This window comes from Acipenser ruthenus, chromosome 24 (genome assembly GCF_902713425.1).
Source record: "Acipenser ruthenus chromosome 24, fAciRut3.2 maternal haplotype, whole genome shotgun sequence".
NCBI classification, from domain to species: domain Eukaryota; kingdom Metazoa; phylum Chordata; class Actinopteri; order Acipenseriformes; family Acipenseridae; genus Acipenser; species Acipenser ruthenus.
The window spans coordinates 25,294,590-25,320,187 of record NC_081212.1 but is presented as its reverse complement, the minus strand read 5'-3'; the positions used below and the strand labels follow the sequence as shown (position 1 = coordinate 25,320,187).

The following is a 25,598-nucleotide window of genomic DNA, read 5'->3' as shown; positions in this document are numbered from 1 at the left end:
TAATAACCTTCACCATGATAATATGTGATTTTATACAAATCCAGCTATTTCATACAGTTTAACATTTATCACTAAGCATGGGCAGTTTAGCTTTTTTAACTCATTTTGAAATCTCTGTATTGGGATGGTTGAAGTTCAATGTGCATACATGTTATTGTACAAAACATGTACACACTAGGGAAATAAACCCAGAAGTAATGAATGTATTTGACAGGTCCTGGCTCATGTAAGAACATTCAAGTGATTAAAGACTTGTTTGTTAATGAGTTATTTTGTTGCCCAGTTTATACATTTGCAGAACCCTTCTGTCATTTCCCATTTGCTCTCAAATTCCCATTTACTTATTGATGCTTTTGGATGCCTTTGTTATATGGGTGTGCTGATGTACTCACATTGCTATGCTGTTATGTCAGGCAAACACAAAGTAATTTGACTGTTGCAGTAGAAAAAGAAAACTGAAGAGGTTCTAGAATATCAGTGTAAGATGTGACTTTAGCTTTTCCAGACCTGAGATTTTTTGCCTTTAGAGTACAGGGCAAGGTTACAGCCATGACATCCCTGGAATTCATTGATGTTGAAAACTTGGCTGCCCAGTCTTTCCCTTTTCAGCCCACAGCTGGGTTCCCTTAAACTGTCCATTGTAATGCTATTCATCAATCCTATATATCTGAAGTCATTTATACAGGTAGCCCTTTCAGCATAGCGTGTAATCTGGAGCAGAGATCTAAAGCCTGGTGATTAAAGCCAGGAGCAGTATTGTAAAATAAAATCTGCTCTTTCTGCTGCATGGAAGTGAAAGGGAAGTCTATATGGACATTGGCCCTGGGCTGGGGCTGTAAACTCAATGTTAATCTGTAGAGGAATGACGACCTCAGTTGGAAGATGAGAATGGCTTAAAGGGTCGCACTTCAATTGCAAGACTAGCCTCACCATAGTACAGCTTGCTTAGTTTGCCCCTAAAATGAGAATGAGTCCCTGTTCGCTTGCATTTAATGGATTGAATGAAAAATTGGGAGAGTGTCCAACAGGAGAACCATTGAGCGCAATAATTGCTTTACACGATTTGCTCAACTACTTGCTAACAGTTGTATTTCAATAGGTGTGTTAAGGCCTTGTGCTTCATTACAATGCATAATCACGTTTAACTTTGGACCTACATTAGATGTAATGTTTATTATTACTTGTTGGGTTTGGTTGTATGATATATACATATTTTACCTGAATATTAATTTTTAAAACAGGTGTAACAATTTATGTTACAGCTGTAAATGGCATCCCTGTCTGCTAAAAGTGAGATCTGTTCTTTCGATCATGTAAGCATTTTGATTTCTGACATCATAATACCCCTTAATTATACGGACGCATTAGTCAGAACATGATATGTTTTGGCTTTCTGTGTCATAAACCTGAATCTCAGCTGCTTCGGGAGTGTCTGGACAGCAGTACCAGCCCAGCAGGTATACACACTGTTGACTTTTCAGTTTATTATAAATACTTTTACAGACTCAGTGATCGGATTCTTTACTAAATCACTGAGAAATCTACAGGAAAGTATAACATCGCTTCTTTGCTGCACCTTTGATTATAGCTAGAAATGCAGGCTAGAAGCCAGGTATCGTTCATATATCTTATCATTTTTATCGAATTTGGGTTTCAGGAGCTTCTGTCCTGTGTACAGTTGGACTCCAGGCAGTCTGCAGCAGCCAGTCGACCTCACAGAGAGTTAGACAGCACGGATGAATCTATAGGAAGCCTTAGCTGTTTGATTAACTAAAATACAGACGTCCTTCTCCTTAGAGGAAGCACGTGTACAGTGGGTGTCAATTTGGTTTAAGAGGGACAGATACTCTGGAGAAGGAGGTGTGCAACATGCCAGTGAATTTAGGTAAGGTAGGTGTATTTCTGAATATTGAAACAAGGAGTGTAGAAAGAAACAGAAAAGTACAAACAGGCCCGTTTTCCTAACTCAAAGATTGACCTTTGTGGTAAATAACAAAAGCATTGCAAGTATAAACATTACAATTAAATACCAATAAAAAATGCAAAAATATGTTTTTGTTTTTACTCTGTTGACTCTTAATCGCAAAACTGAATTGTCACTTTACTCATTTATGACTACAGTGGGGGGTTGAAATTTGGCAAGGAGGTGACATGACACCGCCATATTCACTTTGATTTTCAAGTTCAGAGTGAAGGATTCTCAGACCTAAAATCTTGCGAGTCCTGAGTCACACATGAGCTCAGTACTGTATTGGATTGTTTTAGATGTTCATTGTCACCAGCATTATTCAAATGCTGGGGACAAAGTAGAATGTACAGATCAGTACCAAACAGTACATTTCTAATAAGATAGTGGAAATCCTTTAAGCAACTAATGTATGTAAATGGAAATGTTAAAGGAAGGTTGGTGCTTCTTATGCATTTCACTTAAACCCGGACATTAGAAGTCTTCACCTTACCAGAGCTTTGTACCCAATGTTTTTCTTGTCAGTTTTTACTGCAAGATCACCTGTAACTCTGTAATGTGAAAACATTACAAAGCTACAACAATCGCCAATTGTTTCTATGGCAGGATTTATTAGTCCCTTTCCTGCAGAGAATGTATAACTTATTAAAACGAACAACGTTATTCATCGGGCCGTCACAATGAGTTTGCAAGAACGATAGGGGGTCAAGACCTTATGTAGCATATTATTAAAACCAACACACGTGGCTGTCATTAGCAAACTTAAGATCCACATCCTTAAGGAACAGCTTGGTGTGAAATACAGATGCATTCGACATATCTCTCAAGTCAAGTGTGTGTTAAATTCTCCAGTACTGATGGTGAATTGCATTATTAGTTTGTTCCAGTTTTTAGTGGCCAATTTTCCAGACTTGTTTTCAACATTTATATACTAAACAGCTGTAAGCGGACAGGAAAGTTTTTTTTCAAAGAATATTGTTTGGGAATGATTTCATTAGCAAGTAACAAACAGCTTAGGTACACATAGAAACCCTTACATTCCACTTGGTTTGTTTAAAAATATGATACTGATTGTTTGCCTGTCACAAGATAACTTCCTTGCATGTTTGTGCAAGTCAAAGAAATAAACAAGCGATGCAATATAAATGTTTTTGCAACCTTATTCCATTTCTGTGAAAAGAAAGATGTTTAAATAAATGTAATGAAATCCTGCAACACACATATGAAACAAAATGCTTTACTGGTTATAAAAAACATTAAAAACCAACACATTTTAGCTTAGCGTTGCCTTCATCAGGATATCCCGATAAAGACAATGCCCCAATAAAGGCAATGCTAAGCCGAAACGCTACAATGTTTTTTTTGGTAGGTGAGTTGCTGGATTTCCTTACATTTATTTAAACATCTTTCTTTTCACAGAAACGAAATTAGGTTGCAAAAACATTTCTATTGCATAGCTTGCTTATTAAATCATTCCCCAAAAAGAAAAAAAATCTGAAAAAAAAACTTTTGGTAAGGACATGAGGAATATTCTTAGGCAACAATAATCATTAACAGATGATTGCATTTTCGTTTTTGTATTTTTTATTTTATGCAGCCATTTATTTCTGACCGCTCGCAGCTGTTCAGTCTATAAATGTTGAAAACAAGTACAGAAAATTGGCTGTAGTCGTCACTAAAAACTGGAACAAACTTCCTAATAATGAAATTCACCATCAGTACTGGAGAATCAGGAACATCTCCCAACTGCAATTGTCTTTGAAAGGAAAGCTGCTGTCCTGAAGTGCTTGTGGCTCCACAATGCAACACCATGAAAATCCCTGCGCCGAGACTCAAGCTCTTCAAACCCAGTTAATTGTCTTGGCCTGAAAGAAATGTATCATTGTTATCACGGCAGGGTCATAAAAAAAACAAAACCCTAATGTATAAATATCACATTCTTCCAACCATCATATGAATTACAGATTCTTGGCACGTGCATAAATGTTACATCTTATTAAGGGAAGGCCTGTGCTAGGCGATTCGCTTGACATCGAAGAAAAATGATAGCTTGCAGATTTTACTGCCCAGTAGTTTTATGATACTCAATAAACGTTCGTGGAGTGTTGTGGTTGTTTCACTCAAGAGGACGGCCAGCCTCAACCGTGGCTTAACAGCAGTACTCCATGAACATTCATGGAGTATCCTATGTGTAAGTGGCATAAAACGTGAAGCTCATCCAGCAAGCATTCTCATTTTCAGTGATTGACCAGGACCAGAATCACTGCCCAAAGGAAAAGTACTTGTTTTATAAATATGTGTTCAGTACAGACATGCCTGAATGTAACACATTTAGATCTCAAGAGAAACCGATAGGATTTCAGCCCGTCTGTGGCTGCTCTGACAGTGTATCTCCTGAGCCGCAGATCCTGAACCTGCCCGTCTTCCTGCTTCCTGTGTCCACAGGTATATTCCCAAAGCCTGGTCACCTTGCAGTGTCACCTGCGGGCCTGGCAGACAGACACGGCAGGTGAAGTGCCGAGTCCTCCTCTCTTTTTCCCAGACGGAGGTCGAGCTGCCCGACGATGAGTGCGAGGACTCGAAGCCCCCGACAGAGCGAGGCTGTAACCTGGGACCGTGTGATGGGGATCCTGCTGTGTACGAGTCCTCCATTCCTCACTATGATGACGAGGAGCTGTATGACTGGGAGTATGAAGGGTTCACCTCATGCTCTGCTTCATGCGCAGGAGGTATGTGGATTCAATATCAAAGCTGTTCTGTATTACTGGAAATAATCACCTTTATTGTGATCACATTTATATAGGAATTGCACAGTCTGAGATATTCTAATAGGACAGATGTATTTTAAGAGTCCATGTTTAAGGATTAGAGCCTAACACATTAGCCATGGGGAGGGGGGGGATGGGGGCAGATTATGCCAAGGTAGAATTTTTGGAGATTTATTTGAAAAGCTTGGTCTTGGAATCTAAGCCAATGTAAAACATCATGTTATCTCGTGCTTGAGTAAAACTCAGGTAAAATACGTACAGCAAGGAATCTGGTTAATGTTTTGCACAAGTAAATGTAATTTAAAAAAAAAGTTTAATTGGTGTATGGGTCTACTCTATTAGGTTAAACAGCGGTATACAGAAAACTCAGCTAATAAATGAAAATATTTTAAGACCCATCAGAAACAGGAAGCATATTCCAGAAGGCATTGAGTATGTTGTGTTCGGTTTGAATGGTACTGAATGGGTTATTTTCGCAGGAAAACAAGAAGCCATTGTGGTGTGTCTGAATAAGCAGGAACGAGCAGCTGTAGGTGATGCTCTGTGTGATGGCTCCAGTCGCCCCCCTGAAATGATTCGAAAATGCAATCCAGAATCCTGTCCAGCAAGGTGAGCCCTTATCATTGAGCCTTCTCCAGACACAAGCACACATAAATGAATCCATCCCCAACAGAGCACAGGCTGTGAGCCCTTATCATTGAGGCTTCTCCAGACACAAGCACACAGAACTGAATGCATCCCCAACAGAGCACAGGCTGTGAGCCCTTATCATTGAGGCTTCTCCAGACACAAGCACACAGAACTGAATGCATCCCCAACAGAGCACAGGCTGTGAGCCCTTATCATTGAGCCTTCTCCAGACGCAAGCACACAGAACTGAATGCATCCCCAAAAGAGCACAGGCTCAGATAAAACATCAGCACACCAGTCATTTGTGGTTGGAATGCAGCAGGAGTGTAACCCACACAAACCCATAGCAGTGTTTACATGTCATCAATATATACATCATTATCTCAGCGCTTAGCACTTCACACTTAATTGAGGGTTTCCTTTCCAGGAGTAGTTGAAATGAAAATATTGTTACCCCTAAGGCACAAACAGCTTTTTTTTTTTTTTTTTTTTGTTAAAATGCCTGGTTTGTATTTTGGTTTTATTTTAACTTTATTTTAACTTTTCTTAACATGGTCTTGTATGGTCTTTAATGGTCTTTAAATGCACAAAACAAAGGCAACACTAACTACGGTATGTTTAAAAGACAAGAGTTTAAGCAAGTTACTGTATTAAGGTACCAGAAACCACATACAGTACATGCCAAACCGAACGAGTGGCATTTGAGAATACTGTTTAGAATTCCTTCATCATCGAGCACCAAGAGTATAATAATCAATTCTTCAAGGGAACATGTAATATTGCATCTCCTGCTGGGATGGCTGCTTGTATGGCCACCTGTTTAATAATCATGTGTGGTCCTAAACAGCCTGGCCCTGGGAAAGCAGCTGACTGTTGGGACCACCTGTTTTAAGCACTGAGAGGGAATGGTTGGTTGCCATATCATGCAAGGATTTTAGAAAACCATAGGACCCCCCCTACAAGATTTCAACAGCAAATATTCCCAAAGCCCCTCTGTTGTTTAAATCCATCGTGTATCAAAATACAAACAAGATCTGTATTGGCATTTTCATTTCATTCTCATATCATTCCCACACAAATTTCAGTCAACACTATAGAACTGCATTTTGCACACGACTCACTAAATGAAAAAATTCAACTTATTATATAATGGATGGAAAGGCTTTCTGTCTGTACAAATCTCGTTTTTTTTTTTCTCCCTAGGGCCACAGTTTTCTTTTTAATTTTGTTTAAATACAAGTCTTGCTGTAAATAGTATCCCAACAGATAAGAGCCAGTGCAAGTTGATTCTGAAATTGCACAAAAGGGAAGTGGCTTGTATAGAAGTGCCGCAGCCAGTGCCCTCCACACACACACACACACACACACACACACGGGTCCATAGAGCAGAGAACACTGGGGATGGTGTTGTCTTTCCATGATCAAAGCTGTGTTCATTTGTAAATATTTATGAAGTTTCCTGTGCGGAACTCGTGGTTATTATTTCAGAGTTAAACCTTCTGAATCGTTCTGTCATCAGCAATAAGGAATGCTGGATTACTTTCCTGAAGAAACGAGCAGGATATGACAATAGGGTTTAGGTTTACATTACTGATAAAATCGGGTGATTGGAAATGAGTTCCTGAGGGGTCGCACCCACTGAGGAAATGTAGGCCTCTGTAAAGGCCAGAGAGAGGTCACTGACTTGCTTGTCTAAAAAAGATTTGAACTGTTTTGTTCATTTGTATTCTGCAAGGTAAAACCTGTTTGCTTCATTAATACAAATATATTGTTTTACCTTGCTGAAAAGATTGTGCCACTACGAGAGAGCTTTTACTGAACCAAAAGCAGAGTATGTATAGCACTGTTAACATTGGGGAGGAAACAGAAATACAGTAAAGAAAGATACTTGAACAAACACCCCCCCTCCCCTTTATTAAAGGTACTGTTACAGTCATCTTCTTCATTTCCAATACACAGCAATAATAATAATAATAATAATAATAATAATAATGATAATAATAATAATAATAATAATAATAATAATAATAGATTTATTTTATATAGTGCCTTTCATTATAGCAGATCTGCTAGCAGACTGTAAACTCCGCTGCTGCACGTAATGACAGAGCATGTCCTTAAAATAGATTGGACCAAGGCCATGTAAGGTTTTAAAAGTCAGCAGCAAGATATTGTAATCGATTCTAAATTTTACTAGCCACCAATGAAGTGATACTAAGACTGGGGATATGTGATCATGCTTTCTTGTTCTCGTCAAAACCCGTTCCGCACTATTTTGCACATACTGCAACCTATGAATTAGTTTTGAAGAGACACCAGAAAGCAGAGCATTACAATAGTCCAGCCAGAATATTATTCTTTGTGTGTATAAGTTCTAGATCTGTCTGACTGCTTTTTGGTACGTCAAAGCAACATTTCAGAGAATGATTGAGGTTGAAAGAGGGTTTTGTGATTGATGCTAAGTACTTGTCAGGTCAACAATGTTGGGCATTATGAGAGCCCCTCAACTCCTCTCTTTGGCATGCTTAGCAAATTATTCTTTGCAGGGATTGTTTTTCCTTTAATAGGCCTGGAGTCAAATGGCAATAACCAAAAGTCAAAAAGTGTTGATTTAGTTGAGAAAGCGATACTGTATTTGGACGAGCAAGGGCTTAGGCTGATTGGGAGCTGGAGAATTTGATGCAGCTTCAAAGATGTGACTCTCTGTTTTTAATGCAAAAGTCATGCTGTTTTATTTAGCGGTTCAGAAACAGGCACCTGCATTGTCTTGCACGGGAGGTATTCTGTGTTTAAACTCAAGTTTAAAATAAACAAAAGTAACAAAATGCTTAAAAGCATAAAATGGCAAAACACAAAACAAAAAATGGATTTAAAACTAATGATATTTTCCCCAATCTGGCTTGGATCATTTTTGTTTTACAGGCCGTTGTAAGCAGTAACAGTTTACTATGCACTTTCTTGAAGTTTAAAGATAGAATGATGACTTCTTGGCACAATTCATCCGAATGTTTTTGTTTTACAGTATATTACAAGTAAGAGGTAGGTTGAACATTGACCCTTATTGAGCTGTACAAAGAAAAATACACTTTTTGATAAGAGCCAGCACTGGGCTTACTGCTCTTTCTCTTCCTTTATGAGATCCATAAGATCTCTGAAATCCACAAAACAAACACAAACTGTAAACTACCGGTACTAATTCCAACATGTTTCTACTTTCCCTGCTTAAAATTGTTTCTGACCTAAAGTATGTACATCTGCAAATTGATATTTTAGGACCCCAAGCCGAAACAAACAGATGTACCAGCATGGAACTTCTGGAGATCCATCCCAGCTGTTTTTTTAAATTGCAGAGCAATTAAAGGATTATCGAGCAAAACTGTGGAATTGTCACTGTAGTGGCTTTAATTATTATAATAATTAGTTTAGATCTCATTCCATATTATTTACTCAATGTACACTATAATTATTGCCATAAAACCACATTATAATATATAGTAAGCTATCACTTGGTTCATGGTTTGCATACAAGTTCTTTTTAAGAATACATTTGAGTCAGTGAAAAGCAGAGGGTATTTGAAAATGTTAATAATCTTTATTATAAACCTCATAGAAAGTTGGACACTGCGTCAGCCAATCAAGATGCATCATTTCAGGTTGTTAGTTACCAGTGAACGCCCGCTAGTGTAAACAAAAAGCCTTATTACTGTGTTTTAGACAAGCAATATGAACTCGCTTTAATTAAAAAAAATAAACAAAAAGATATACTGCAGTATTTTGGTGTTGAAAGTTAGTGTTTACAAGAGGATGGATAAAAAAAGGGTCTACTAAAAGATTTTAAGGGACTGTCTAAATCCCATATTTAACACACTTAAAAGGATTAATGTACAGTATGTGTAAAAAAAATACACATATTTTCCCTTGCAGTCTACCTTCTTTGCGCTTGAAGTGTGTTTTCATGCCATGGTATGACTTAATGTTTCCGACAGATTAGTAAAGGATATCGCAGTAGCAGAAAAGGAAGGAGTTACTCTCGAAGGAGTGGAAAAAAGCCATTTCTATTTATTCTGTATGCTCTTTTATTTTCATTTTCCATACTTCCTTAAAGAGATTTAAAGAGATTTTGGAATTGGTGCCTTCCACTGTTCTCTCACTTTTCCGATATCGAGATTTTGAGTCGCTGCCAGAGAAAGTAATAATCATCCATGTGGAAGAACTGAACTTTGTTTTGACCCCGTTGATGTGGTAAATGATGAAAACTAACTTACACACAGCCCTTCACACTGCTTCTGTACAGGGCACAGGTCTTAACACAAAAGCAGAGCCAACATGCATGGATATGACCTAAATGAAAATGCTGTTGTGCCCTTTAGTGTCACCCCTGCTTCTTATGCACACAAGAGAGCCTATTCTTTACTTCCAGAGAATTTGTTTTGGCTGACCTGGGTGAAATGCACTCTTTGCTTCCATGGGTCATAAGAAAAACCCACAGATATATAAAGTGGACCCCAAAATTTGAATTCTCGACTTTGAACTGTTGTGAGATTGTTAGTGGACTGCTGACTCCTGGAATTAAAAATAAAAAATAAAAACCCCTCCAGCTTCGTATCTTGGCTACGTAGTTAATTGCACATCTTCACAGTAACAACAAAGGCATATTATATATTCCCATTTTGGTCAAACACACTCAAAACAATCACCTGTCTGATTACATTAGTCTAGTAAGGAGTGCTGTCTGGAAGAGGGAGTAAAAACTAGTGTAGTTTATTCACCCCCTTTATTAACTCCACTAAATGCAATTTTAAATAAAAACAGTGGAAAGAGGCTTAAGGACATAAGAAAGGTTACAAACGAGAGGAGGCCATTCGGCCCAGCTTGCCTGTTTGGTTGTTAGTAACTTATTGATCCCAGAATCTCATCAAGCAGCTTTTTGAAGAATGCCAGGGTGTCAGCTTCAACAACATTACTGGGGAGTTGGTTCCAGACTCCCACAATTCTCTGTGTAAAAAGTGCCTCCTATTTTCTGTTCTGAATGCCCCTTTATCTAATCTCCATTTGTGACTTCTGTTCATTGTTTCTTTTTTCAGGTCGAAAAAGTCAACATTATCAATACCTTTTAGAATTGTGGCTTTTGATAGAGCAGGGTGGTTATGAGGTTTAGGGCAGGGGTATTATAATCTGTTGATGTTCAGATCATTAAAATAAACCCCAAGGAGGGCTGCGTGTGCCTTTGCGCAAATGCTGCACCTCCTACTCCTGGCCTTAGATCTGGTGTTTATAATCCACAGGCCATCCTCCCACATGCAATACTGTTCCCATTCCCATCCAGTAATGTTTCAGTTCTGAAGTAATCTTAGTTTTTCAGTGTAAGTGTGCAATATCAAGATAAACGGTGAAGTCAATTTCAGATAAGTAAGTCCTCCCACATCAGGATCTCATATACCTACTTCCTCTAATGTAACTCAGTACCTCTCCGGTGTCCTTGAATAGCAGCGGGGGCCCTTCTTATGGTCCTGATTTAATGCAAAGATACCAAAAGTATCAGATCCAGATTATTTGACTCAACTGTAGGGTTTGGTTTCACGTTCAAAACTCGCACCATTGTTAGCATGCCTAAGCACATGATTCAGGTTTTTCTTTAATCAAAGTGACTTTATAGTCTAAGCTCTGCCTTTTAGCACAGAAAGGTTACAGAACAACAGGATAGACTTTACTTATTCTGAAAGGTTCGTAGCCCCTTTTCACAAACCCAGACACAAGATTTGCACGTTTTTAAGCGCTTTCGTGTGTTTGTATTAATTACAGAAATAAAAGAAAACAAAAACAAAACAAAAACCTAACTCACACATGAAATACTAGCTAAAACTTTTTACAGTCCCTAAACTAACAACAAATATATATATATATATATATATATATATATATATATATATATATATATATATATATATATACACACGCACACACACACATACACACATCTATGGCCAATAGTTTTGCATCACCAAGTATTTTAGGATGGAGACATTGTTTAAAAAAAAAAAAAAAAAAAAAACTATATGAACATAATTTAGATTATTTTAACCATGTAATATTTAACACCATGTAATCAAAGAAGCTACAAAATGCTATTGCAAAAGTCTACCGGAAGTCATAATAGTAGTACAGTATTTCAAGTTAGATTTTTAAATGTCAGTTTTTCGTTAAGTATACAGAAAACTACAACATGGCAATATGTTAACCTAATATTATTCAGCAGGTTTCATTCGACTTTATGAAGCAAAATGTGTTCATTCTATAGGCAGATGCCACTCACTATAATAGATGTTACCTTGGAATCATATCCACCAGCACATCAATCACCACATGCTTGTCCCTTGAAATTCATTGTTGTAAACTATTATTCAAGAAACTGCAGACAAATGTATATGTTTCCAAACATTTTTCAATATGTTCATAACGATGATACATAGCTTCATTTAGCATGCCTTCCTGCTCCTATAATGTGTGTTATCCCTCACAGGAAGCAGCTGCGTAGTGAAGCTCATAACTGTACAGAGCCTATCATTTTCTACTATATGACTACATGCTGTGCTACAGGGGTCGCTTTCCCATTTTCTGATGTCTGAGCTGTTGTTTTTTAATTGCCTCTACTTCCGTTTGAGGCCTGATAGTAATTTACAGCGTTTACAGGGAGTGATTTACCTAGCACAGTGCAGCAATCTGCTATATCCTTTGCTTTCTTTATGAATACAATTTATTGCTAGGGAACTCTTCATAGGGCTCCCAGTCTGCAAACAACAGCTGCACAAGTTTGTGTCATGGAATTGTGGTTCAGAAATGTAACCCCAAAAAATCGAAAAGCAAACATAGCGCTCACCCGGTAAAACGTTTATGTTTGAGAACCAAACGGAGAAGCCACGTCTTGTTTTCTGTGGGGTTCTGATTCCATGTTTACAGCTGGGCAGACTAAACCCCGGAATGCCCTGTGGCATGCCTCAGATCTCACTTCCAATCTGCGGTCAATCTAGGAATTGAACCTCCTGTTCCTTATTTCTTTGCACTAGGCCAGACCAAACAATATAGTGGCAGATCAATGGATAACCAGGATTTCATTGATTTTATTACTTTTATTTTTCTGCTCAGATGGGAAGTCACCTCTTGGAGTCAGTGCTCGGCTAGCTGTGGAGTTGGAATAAAGACCAGGAACGTCTACTGCACGCGCGTCTTGTCGCTCGCACCCGAGCACTCGGTCACTGTTGCTGAAAAGGAGTGCCAAGAGACAAAACCTGCTGTGCTGCAGGCTTGTAACCAGTTTGATTGTCCACCAACTTGGATTGCTGAAGACTGGCAACAGGTATTTTAGATTAGTTTTGACAGCTCTGTGCTGCTTTTTGTAAACGTACAGTACATGGTTGATTTTATGAATTAGGAGGCTAGAAGGCTCTTTTTGATGCACATAACTTTCTAAGTCGGGGGGGAAAGTCATGCAACAGTTTGGTTTGTGGTTTGTTTTGACAGTGTTCACATTCCTGTGGCGGCGGTACCCAGTCCCGGAAAGTCCATTGTAAACAGCTGCTGTCGGATGGCAGTTTTCTGAAGCTTCTCGATGAGTTCTGCCAGGATCCCAAACCTCTGCCTCACACACACTGTGCTAAAACAGACTGTCCACCACAGATGGCAGGAGGAGACTGGTCCAAGGTGAGCTGTGTGACCATTGCAGCTGAGGAAAACTCATTGATAACATTTCAGAACAGTCATGAGAACATGCATATCTTATGAGACGCTCACAGGGAGTTCAGTATAATTTTCTCATGGTTATATTGTTCCTGGTGATTGGAGCAATATAATATAGAAAGGTGTTAACGTACATCTTCTTACCTTTCAGCATATTAACAGTAACAGTGGCATAGTTTAAGATTTCAACTTAATTAAAATAATGTAAATTATTTGCATTCTTGTAGCCCTGTTTCTTGAACCTGTTTTTGACCCCCCTCATGCAAATACAGTACAGTCGTACCTCCTGAAAATGGCCAGCACCAGAAGAAAGCCACTGGCAGAAAAAAACAATACTTTGAGTGAAATGAAATGTAATGTTCGGTATTCCGTTTGCAGTGCTCAGTTAGTTGCGGTGTTGGAACCCAAAGAAGGGAGACTGTCTGTCGCCGGCTTACAGCAGCAGGCCAGCAGGTCACATTAAGCAGATCAGTGTGCAGTGGCCTTCTCCCTCCACCTCTCATCAGGACCTGTCGCATGAACGCCTGCCCCAGTAAGTGCCTGCCCTTGACACTCGACCTGCGTGCGACCCGCCTCTATATCTGCCTGCTTGTGCTTATGGAAAACGACGGGCAGCAGTAATGTAAATCACCGGTCGCTTAGGCAGAAGGAACTTCGTCACAGATTGTATCTTCTGCTAAATAGGATGCATGTTTAAGTGCTTCGATATTGATTTTTTTTTCACACTAGAAAGTTTCCACTGGCTGTGCTTACAGTAAAATGTATGTCAAACTGTTTTACTGTGGATAACACATTAAAAGCTGTATTTTAGAGTTAAGTGTTTATTGGTTCCTAGAGAGAGCCTATGTTGTAAGAGAGGGAAAGTATGACTTGTTCAGTCCTGTTTTGACACTATAGTACGGAGCATCGTTTACTCTTAAACAGTAAGTGGAATTACTGTGGCTCCCTTTCGGGTTTGTGGCTGTACTAAAAACAGCATGGTCCCTAGATAGTGTGAAAATAAGAGAACCGGTTCTATGTCTGTATTAAAGAAGTACCATCTTTAACTGCCACATTATTGTCTTTTGTCACTTCTACCCTGCATAATCAAGATGTGGATTAACAATAAAAGTATTTAAGTTAACATTTAAGTCATGTGGTATTATGTAGCAAGCCAAAGATCATAATTAATGTGTTACTTGTACTTGTTACTCAATACTTACTTTCCTGGACTTTATGTCAGTAATTGCAAGCCAAGTGTCTGAGGTACATAACATTATTTAAACACACCCTGTGGACTTTAAAGAATGTCCTTGGACGAAAGTTATATACAATATTACGAGTTAAAGAGATATCTGATTGTAATTAATAGAGGAATGCTGAATGATCAAGTAACCTTTGTCTGAGGCAAAATGTTTTCTGTAGCCTCACCTGGAATAACAAAAACAACCCCACCTTAATTCCAAGATCACTTTTTGTTGGTCTCCAACAGTTTCAAAGGTCAGTTAACAAAAATATTACATTACAAACTCAAAAACATTCCAAAAAGGGTGTGACCTAAGATAGAAGTCTGTCTCAAGCTGCAAAGCTGCCAATGGTCAACTTTGCATTGGACTTTGTGCCAGAAAAAAATGATTTCTTGCCGAGATCATGAAGTATCTGTGTTAACATGACAGTGGTTTTGCAGGAAATAAATACATCTTACTTATGTATCACTTTCCTCACATTCTTTTTCTAAATGTGTTTATTTCTATAGAACATAATAAGGAAATGAAACCCAAGCAGTCCCAGAACCGTAATCCTCAGATCCTCAGCCTAAACAGAGTCTATATTCAGACAAGACAGGAGAAGCGCATCCACTTCACCATCGGTGGACGGGCTTACCTGCTCCCCAAGACGTCTGTGGTGATCAAGTGTCCTGTGAGGCGGTTCCAGAAGATGCTTATCAGGTGGGAGAAGGATGGCCAAGACCTTTCCAATTCTAAGCGTATTGGGGTAACCAAGTCAGGCTCCCTGAAGATCCACAGCCTGGAGGCGAGTGATATAGGGGTGTACCGCTGCATTGCCGGCTCTGCAATGGAAACTTTCAACCTCAAGCTGATCGGGAACGACAACAGGCTGATAGAACCACCCAACGGCCAGAAGCTGAAGACGAAGCTGGACCTCAACGAGGCCAGCCGCTTGGAGGAAAAGTGGAACCGAATGAGCAAGATGTGGCAGAGCTGGAGTGAAAAGAATGAGTTTTACTTGGACGACAGCCAGGCGCACGACCAGGCTCTCCTGCAGGTTCTTGGCAACTACTTAACAAACTCAGCCGAACCCTCCAGCTCCCAGGAACGTCCCGACAAACACCTGGAGGCTGCCATCCTTCACGGAGCCTACAGCATGGACTCCCAGCAGTTTGAGGAGCTTGTTAGGAACATTAGTCAGCTGGTCGAGAATAGAGAAGTGACTGACGACATGGCCTCGCAGCTTATATATCAGCTGATGGCTGAAGTGTCCAGACCTCAGTCAACAACGGAGAAGTGGAAGGAGCCCTTGCAGGAAAACACCTCGAACTCGAAGCTTGTTGATAAGACACCTAATGCATCCGAGCATGTCTATAACAAACAGATGTATAAAAAGCCCAGCATCATCAGGCACAAGCTGAACCCCCTCATGGCATTCCAGAAAAGCAACAACGTAAGCATTGGTAGAGCAGCCTTCCTGACGAATGCTACGCTGACCATATTTCTGCTGTGCGAAGCCACTGGAGTGCCAGAGCCAAAATGGACTTGGACCAAGAACGGAATGCTGTTACAGTTTTCAGAGAGGTATGTGTGGTCATACATACATTCTGTAATGCTGCCCACATTTCCAGCCTTTGTTATAGGTTGTTGTTTTCAAAAGATTTCCAAATGGCATGCCAAAAAATCTAATTTCGTGTCTCAAAACAGCCCTGTTTATGTTAAAGTGAGCCAAATTGTATGTATTGCAATTGCGGTGGCTGGTTTCGTGAAATCACAGGGCAGCGGCATTTGAAAAAAAAAAAAAAGGAAACCCAGAGTAGTGGTGGAAATGCACTTTAAATTTTCAGACTCGTTAATGTAGGGATTGTAAACGTATCCCACTGGTCTGCCTCACAGACCTCCTCTTGAAACCTGTCCAAGGGTTGTTAGCCATACCTTTCTGGTCTGCACTAATGCTATGGATCTGTAAAAATTGCTGGCAGGCCTGCCTCTTTGTTTTGACACATTGCCGTCAGAAATGATGGAATATTGAACTCATCTGAAACTATATAAACAACTACTGCCTGTATTATCTAATGGTACACTCTCCACCTTATTATCATCCAGCCAGTGGGAAAATGCTCATTTCCTTCTGCAATGAACTCAAGGTAAGGTTTATTTCATGATGAACATAAAAAAGACTTTGAGAGCAACTCCAGCAGGATCACAATACTGTGCATGATAATATCATCATTTACGCCAACCAGACAGTCATTAAACATTCAATGTTCCTAAAGAAATGCATTTAAACTACTGGGCTGAAGTTTGTAATATATATATATATATATATATATATATATATATATATATATATATATATATATATATATATATATAGGATTAATGTGGGGAACAACCTTACACCTAGGTGTTTGGATAGTTCTGTCCTTACAATTATGTAGACATATTTGATCAAACGCTGAACGCAATTTCTTTTAAACCAGATTTGGATGTTCGACTGTCATCTTTAAAAGAGTTTTCATAACCCATTTCATATGAAGTCCGATATTATAATACAACACTGTACAGTATTCAAACTTGAGCTCCCAGATGTGGAAAACAGAGGAACCGACCTGAGCTCACCAATCGGTTCCTACTGTTTTATCTCAACAGGCGGAACAACTTTGAAGCGACTTGCACAGCAGTATTAATATTGACTTTCTCACATGCTATTCCGTTTTCAACACACTGAAAATGCAAAATCACTAAATGAAATTTAAAGGATTTCCTCTACTGTGGTGCTTTGTGGCCTTGACAGAGGGTACGTAGCTGGAGGTCAGCGGTGGTTGAATATCCAAAATATCAATTTAGTATCGAAGGTCCGGGCTAAAAATGTTTCTTTTTCTTTGACTTCATGAAGCTTTCTGTTCTCAGTATTCGCGCAGGCTGCTTTAGCTGGGGCATTAGGATGTATTTGTTTAAGCCCGACTCCTCCAGTCATGCACGTTTTGCATAGCTGATGGTTATTAAGTCACTTTCCTGTGAATATTAGCAGTAGTTTTATAGGCTGGGTTCCTTTGGAATCTTTACATGTCCTAGGATTAGGAAAGGAAAGATTCATAAATGATAAAGGCAATACAGTATTATTTGGACACATTCCAGTGTTCTTAATTGACTTCAGGTTTTGCCAACCAAAACATAGTGCTCCCGTGATAACCAATTAAAAGAAAGTAAAACGCTGCCTGACTTTAAAAAGTCGGAATGCTCCCAAGACCCTGCTCGGTCTCATGTTGCCCCTGCCGGTTGCGTTGCAACATATCAAATTATCTAGAATCTCCTTTTTCATTTCATTTAACCTCCCAGACTTTCACATCGATTGCCAAAACATTAATATCGTTCATTAAAAAATTCATAAAAATTGTTCTGGGGGAGAAGTTAAATTCATACTTTGTGCTGCCAGACATTCCAAAGTCACACATTCCACTTATGGTCTTGGTTCAGCTAATTCATTTGCATTTTCGATTATTTCTGGTCATAGTGTGAAGCTAAAATACTACATTACACCTTTTCCATGATTCCTTTAGCAGTATGAAACTCCATTCTGTTCAACTCTGTTATAGCCTCTCCCCAGCCAGATTATATGATTTTATCCCCAAATCATTTATTTGCCCAGTTTGCCAAGACAAATATAGGACTAATTAAATATGAAGGCATTAAGTGGATCGATCAAATAACAGGACAATTTATGCTTATCAGTAGTGACCACTTTTAAAGTTAACACAAGGCAACATGTTGTAGTAAATGCAACAATATTTAAAACAGATTTCAGGCCATTTTTCACATCGGCACAACAGCGCATGTGGAGCAGATCATGACCCCGCTGTCTGTAAAGCCAGTCAAGCGAGCTCTAATTGACGGATCTGCACATCCAAATGTTTTCCTCGGAGCTCACAACCCCAATTGTTTTCATTTTCTTGACAGTTCTTTCAAAATACCACCGGCTTCCTCGGGAGGGATCTCCAGACTTCAGCTTGTTGTTTGCTTTTGTGAGAGCAGAGCTTATAATAAGGGTCATTAGAAAACTGTGGAAAATATTGCTAATATCTGCAGGGGTCCAGGATCCTAGCATCTCGTCCTAACATGTGCACAACACATGGAATAAATCTACAGAGACTTAGAACCTGCTGAACCTTGGCTTCAAGTATATGGACTTGATCTGATGTTTTGAGAAGGCTTGTCCTTTTCTTTATCTGGAATTCCAGTATAGATCAGAGCTTCACAGATTGCTTCTATGTTGTTGTGTTTTTTACAAAGAGAACTGCACTCTCTTTTCACAGCAGGGGAGCTGCTAAATAGTTTGAATTCAGTCTAAATAAGTGTATGAAGAACAAAGAGGCAGATACTTAACTTCTGTGTATCATTAATAGGTTATAAGCAGGAAGGAATTGAATACTTGTCATAGAATTGAGTAGTGTTTCTTCATACAATAGCATTGGAAAGCATCTATAAAATAAACCTTTAAATATTTACTACCAGAGGTTTATTCCTGATGATCACCATAGTGTGCATGTTCTATTGTACCCTTATAAAAGTGTATCATAGTAAAAGCATAGCAAAGTGTGCAGCATAGGTAAGCATTGTAAAGCTCTGAGAGGTATGTGAAAAGCATGGCAAAATGTACTACACTAAACTCTTATTTGGGTATTTCATACAGAACTACAGTCTGGCCCGATCTTACTTAAACATCAGTGATCTCCACTGTTTTTTTTTTATACAGTTCTCATTATGATTAGTGTCAGGGGATCTATTGCAGTCTCCATCACTGACAATCTTGGACTTTTAAGCTAAACACATTGTGCTCATAATATTGATTAGATCCCAGAATGTATGCTGTTTCATATCCAAGCAATTCACTGTCGTTTTATTTGCCAGTGCTGCTCCTTTTCTTTCCCTGACTGAGAGCTATAACAGGAGTGTTTTTGGCTCAGGCAGATACCCTTCTCCTTCAAGCGGGGAGCCCAAACACTGGCTTCACCTCCAGCTTTGAAGTTTCAAGCAACCTCAAGGCAGACCAGAGACAGAATGTCTCCTGACTAAAACAAGAACTCATTTGTTTAATCATTCTCTTGGGTTATTACAGAGACAATATTTTAGGTTCTTGGTGTCTAACAGCGAAGACAGACATTATCCAGATAATACCCTTAATAATGCTTATATCCTACAGCATATCAACGAGCACTTGCTAAATCTTGTGTTGGCTCTGTAACTCAAATTTTATTAAGACAAAAGTACCAGTTGTTTCACGCTCCTACAGCACAGAATATGTTGTACATATGCTTTGTCACATGTTACCATCGTATGTACAACGATGTGCCCAGAAAGCATTCAGTATATTAACCCATTAAGTACCACATTCATTTTTCTTTGAAAAAAATCAGAATATAGTTTGATACATTCTAAATAAATATTACTTCACGGAATAAGAAAAAAAAATGTAATCCTTTGTTTTGGCTACAAACTGCTGCGTCCTATTTTGAGGACAGTCAAGTTAGACGTGCCCGTAATCAGACCAGTGAAATTCCACACCGGCTATGAAGCTCAACACATAGAAAATGTCTCTATGAAGTGAAAGAGCAGTAACGAGCTTTGGATGTGCTGTTATTTGGTATTGTCGTTAAGGACGCGACCGCAGACTTAACAGTCTTCTGCAGTTGCTTGAGAGCCTTTGGAATGTGGAAGCAGGTTGAACTATCAATCAATCTTAAGGTGAACTCTCAGCTAGCGCACCAGACTGCAATACGTTTAAGGCAGTTTATTACTCCGGCTTATTTAAAGAGTTCCTCCTTTGGGTTATTCCTGTGAAGTTGTTAAGTGTCTAAAAAGCTTTATTAGTGTCTGCAGTGATGAGGCTTACAGATCTTTCCAGGTCTAGATTTGTGTCTCTGGGGTTTTCGCCTAAGACGTACACTCCACCTGCCATAATAAATATCCTGTATTCTTCATAATAAACATACCAGTGTACCAGGGCTCAGAATTAGTAAGCAAATTGAGGAAAAAAGGATTTAGATGTGGTGTGAGTAACCCAGAACTTATTGATTTTAAAAAAGAGAGAGGAGTCAATTCATATTTGCATTGAAATATGAAGCCTGCGTTTATGTAAATCGTTTGAATTTGTACCATAGCCACCAGTAAGACAGTTCTATTCATTAATTGTACTGTAGAGGTTTTCGAAGATACCTTGGACTATCTAATGTCTAATATACATGCTATATGAATAGAAAAATACAATTACAATGTAGTATCCAAAGTAATATTTCATAACCGTATTCTAACCCTAAACCCGAATCTCAAATTCCTGCTACTTTTTGTGTGGTTGATATAAAGTCTCACCAGTAATTTAATATGCCTCTGTATATATGTGTGTATTTATATGTGCATGATATACAGCAGTGTGTGGGATATTGTATATGAGCTTACTTATTTTGCTCGTTTGCAGGGTAGCATGGGATAGCACTGGAAGACTACAGATATCCAGTCCTGGTGCTGAGGATGCTGGTCTGTATGGATGCACTGTGACAAACGACCAGGGATCAGACACAGAAACGTCACTTCTCCTCTTTGCAGGTAAGATTATATAGGAATGTTTCCAGGTGGATTAGACATTTTAACACCTGCCTATAATTGCTTGCTCATGATCAGATGAAAAGATAGATATAGAAATGCACAATTTGTTTTTCCCATTTCCATTTCCAAGTATCCTGCCCTTTTAAAATTGTGACGCGTTCTATGGATTAGACTAAAGCAAAAGTTTCAGGAGTCTGTGAACAGTGAATAACGGTGGACTAGTACAGATACATTTTGACTGGATTGACCTATCATTGAAACCGTTGTTAAATAAGAAATGAATGGCATTGTATTTGAGATGTTTTTTTCCTATTCAATCCTATTTCTGGATACAGAGGCACCTTCTATCCGAGTCTCCTGGAAGAATGTGTCGGACCTGGTGAGCCGAAGAGTCACAGCAGTTGTTGGGGATTCAGTGACTGTCAGCAGTGGAGCAAATGTCACACTGGAGTGTCCTGTGGCAGGTTAGTGAGAGCCGGTAACAACCTCTTCTTTAGAAAAGGCGGCACACGCATGACAGGTGCGTCTTACTGAGCGGCGCCAAGTGTGATGGGCTAGCTTCTAGATTATTCTATGAGCCTGTTCTTACAGCTTCTTTACTTTTAGGAACATGTCATGCTTTATAAATGAAGACCTTAAGATAATTAAATATGTACTGTACTGATAGCTTCTCAAAGAATAGTTACGTCCTGTTGAAGGTTATAGGGATTACTTTTTCATGATACTCTAAATGTATTGCTGCTCTACATGTCCATGTCATTCATTTAAAAAAAAAAAAACACTGGAAACTCCATCACAGCAGTGATGTGCAGTCAGAAATATACAAAAATAGGAACTTATTTTAACTTGTTCAAACTGTGCTGTTATGGTGTAACCTTGGACACCAAAAATGTTAATAATCTGGTGCTGCTTTTCCTGTAGGTTAGCCAGCATAGTAAGAACTGTGCTTTTATAAAAGAAAGTTTGCATACTTGCGTTCCTCCCTAAGGTGCGGAAATAATGAAGGTTACAGCTAATTGGAAATAAATTGGAGGTAAAACCAACATGTCATTTATGAGTTTCGTGGAGAATTTATTTTTCCCACACCGCATAGAGAAGTAATCTTCTGGAAAAAGAGTGTTGACATTTGATTGAAATGCCGACACAAAATCATGTTTTAAAATGGTTCCAAGGCTGGCTTGGAAACATGTTTATTTTATTAATGATTTCATAACCTTAAGCCACAAAGTGAAAGCCTCTTTTACATAAAAGTAATGTCAAATCAACACAGAAAAGTATGTGCCAGGGCAAAACCCTACCATAGCCAGCGAGCAAGTTGATTTGATTTACCAGCCAGTTGGATCGCAACTCAGGTGTGGAATTACCTGCAAGCCAATACCATCCTGGATAGCTTGTTCTTGGGGATGCATTTCATAATGTCAGCCTTGATCCTGTGTATTGATACTGTCCATGAATAGTGAGAGTCATTGTAAATCCTATTGATTCTTCAAGTAGAAGGGAGAGCAGAGCACTGTTCAGCCATCACCACGCTTCGTTCTGCCACAAGTGTGGTTTGAAAGCTGGTTCAACAGAGAGGCTTGTCTTTTTAGCCTTTCCCAATTCCATCTCTGTCCTAAGCACCCCCATCCCATGTAATGTGCAAGCTCATTAATATTAATTCTAATGGGGCAAAGTGTCACCCTGTGTCACCGAATGTTATAGTTGCCGTTTCTACAAGCACATCTGTTGTGGTGGGTTTTGACCCATTTAAAAGATCACATTTCGACAGTGATTTTACAGTTTGTGTATGGCTTTGCCATTGTGAGCCATTTTAACAATGCTTTAACGTGACTTCACTGTGTTTACTGTGTTTTTTACCGCACTTTTTCCGTTAAATAAAAAGAAAAAGAAAAAAAGTCTTATCAATGTTAGTGCATCAGGCAAAAAGCAACAGACATGATCAGTGAAAAAGGCACATTATATACCGTCATCTCTCTGCTTGATACATCAATCAATCCTACCTCAGCCACTGACTCATTGTGTGACCCTGAGCAAGTCACTTAACCTCCTTGTGCTCCGTCTTTCGGGTGAGACGTAATTGTAAGTGACTCTACAGCTGATGCATAGTTCACACACCCTAGTCTCTGTAAGTCGCCTTGGATAAAGGCGTCTGCTAAATAAGCAAATAATAATAATAATAATAATAATCAATCAATCAGTCAATCAATCAGTCTTTATTTTATATAGCACCTTTCATAGTGGACCACCATCACAAAGCGCTTTACAAGATGCAGTAACAACAAGAAAATCCATAATACTTTAAATACAGAGAAATGTATAATACATGATACAGTAAAAAACAATGCATAATACATTAAATACAGTGAAACATGCATAATACATGATAAAGTAGCATAGTACATGAAATAGTAGCAAGAACACAGCAGCTAATAGCAGATGTCACATGATCAGTGAAAAGGCTCATTAATATTAATATAAAGCCCTTCTTGGTGACGGCAGCTGTTTCATGTAATTTTGCAAACACCTTGGGGTTTTTTTTTAGGAACATCTAGTCTAGAAATATATATTTTCAGCATAGGTAATCCTATCCCTTATAGTGAGGCCAAGCTGAGGCCTGAAACCAGAACTGAAGTGAAATATTTCTGTGTTTTCCCACAAGGACATTTTGATAAATGTTATAGAATCGAGGGGCCAGTTTCTTCGTAAAGATGGAGATTTTCATTCTGCAAGAAAGAAATACAGGGCTGTTTAACTAAAGTGTTTGCAGCTTGGTTTTCGCAAATTGAAAATGGCAAAATAGGTACAGTATTTCAGTTTGTATTAATATAATTATACCTGAAAAACAATCTTGGTAATGTATGCAGTGCAGTGTCTCCTTTTATACTTTGTTTTGTGTTTATTGACAACAAAAATAAAACCCTGCTAGAAGGCTGAGCTACCAGTAATTGGGAATCGTAAATCACACACCATGAAAACATACCTCTGGAGACAACAACAGGAAATTGACTGTAATGTTTTTATTGAATAGGGGGCTTCAGTGTACTATTGTACTCACACAACAGCTGGTATTTCTAACAGGAAACCTGCTAAATCTTCCATTTTACAGTTCCTGGAAGGGTGTTGTCTTTATCCTAATATCCATTAGATTTATGTGCAGAACAGAGCTGTGCATGACCTGGTCAGGACTGATGTCAAGCTAGGAATAGCATTCATTCATGACTAGGTTTCAGTTTCCTGACTGCCTTTGCCATGTCATAAAAATATACTTCTAGTACTTATGCATTTAGGGGGCCCTTATGTATGTATGTGTGTGTGTGTATATATATATATATATATATATATATATATATATATATATATGGTTACAGGTTTGGTTTCAATTTATTTTAGTGCTAGTAATGTGTGTTGTAACTGACACCCAAATAATAATTAACCCCTAAATCACTATAGTGCATTTCTAAAGAGTTATTGTGTGGCACAACAGGCTACATAATCCCAAATCCTGAAATTTAGGGAGATCAGTGCTAAATTGCATGCCTGTAACTCATTATCTTTGCATAGTATGGAAAAAAATACTGCTGTTTTCTTACTAGTTTCTACCATATCTATCAACACACAAACTATGTATGCTGCAATAGTATTTAGAAGCAACTCCTGGAGAAAAGTAAAACAATTTTACAGCTACGCCCTCTTGTGGCAATGGAAGGGAATGCTTGTACTATACAATCAATCCTGGCAAGATTTTTTTTTTTTTTTTTCTTATGTAACGTGCAAATTTTGCAAAGTAAAACTTTTTCTTACTAAAGTGAAAATATTATTTTTTAATAAAAAAAAGATCAGTGTGTGTGTGTGTGTCTGTTTTCATTCCCAGCTGAGGTTTGTTTATTTTATGTGACACAGATCGGCAGTGTAACTGTAGATATCAGGGGCTTTATGGCATTTGCAGCCTGGCACTCAAAGGACGTCCTTTTGTTTCCAAGCATATTTATATTTAGCAGCAAAATTCATCACTATGCACGGGGAATGAATGACCTCGGCCTCAGAAATGAGTTGCTGCATTTCGCATTTAAGATGAACTCTTCCTGCCCCAAAAACCAGGGGTTGCCCATGAGGGCCCAGCTTGCACTTCCCTGGCACAGTGTGGCTTCATTAACCTGGTTCACGAGGCATCATTGACATAGCTGTCTTCTGCTAACATAATTATACCCAGAAAACATTCAGTGTTGGCTGTGATGAGGAACTCATGCCTGGCTCCTGACTATCAGGAGATGCATGGCTTGAGTCTCGCTTGTTTCTCTTCAGTCGTGCTTGTGGTTAAGCAATGCTAGTTAACTTGTCTTCTTCTGTATGAATACAGAAGATGGGAGATGAAGCTTCAGATATGACAGAACGCACATCTGTGGCTCTTATGATCATTCTGGAAACGTGTGTGTGTGGCTCTTGAGATTTTGACTGTGGTTTATTAAGTACAAACTATACCGCTGAGATACTTCTGTATCCCGGATTCATTTCAGTTCTAATGTAACAATATTTAGAGCAGGTTCATTAGTCTGGACATGTTTCTGTTTGACTTTTATAGAAATCAGATTCCTTTTACTGTTGAAGTGTTTATAGGGCTTGTGAAATAGACATTTGAAAGATATTTGATATATATATCAGACCCCCGTATAATTACTTTTACCGGTACAT

At 38.8% G+C, this 25,598-nt stretch overlaps 1 protein-coding gene across 1 annotated transcript in view; it reads left to right on the top strand.

The window, feature by feature from the left end:
- The window catches only part of LOC117429628 (ADAMTS-like protein 3), a 128,173-nt gene that overhangs the window by 88,695 nt on the left and 13,880 nt on the right, over positions 1–25,598 (top strand). Inside the window, exons 16-23 of the mRNA XM_058998932.1 lie at positions 4,412–4,695; positions 5,214–5,343; positions 12,508–12,718; positions 12,883–13,062; positions 13,477–13,630; positions 14,834–15,890; positions 20,782–20,909; positions 21,245–21,373. Coding sequence (XP_058854915.1) covers positions 4,412–4,695; positions 5,214–5,343; positions 12,508–12,718; positions 12,883–13,062; positions 13,477–13,630; positions 14,834–15,890; positions 20,782–20,909; positions 21,245–21,373 — 2,273 coding nt within the window. The remainder of the gene's footprint in view (positions 1–4,411; positions 4,696–5,213; positions 5,344–12,507; positions 12,719–12,882; positions 13,063–13,476; positions 13,631–14,833; positions 15,891–20,781; positions 20,910–21,244; positions 21,374–25,598) is intronic.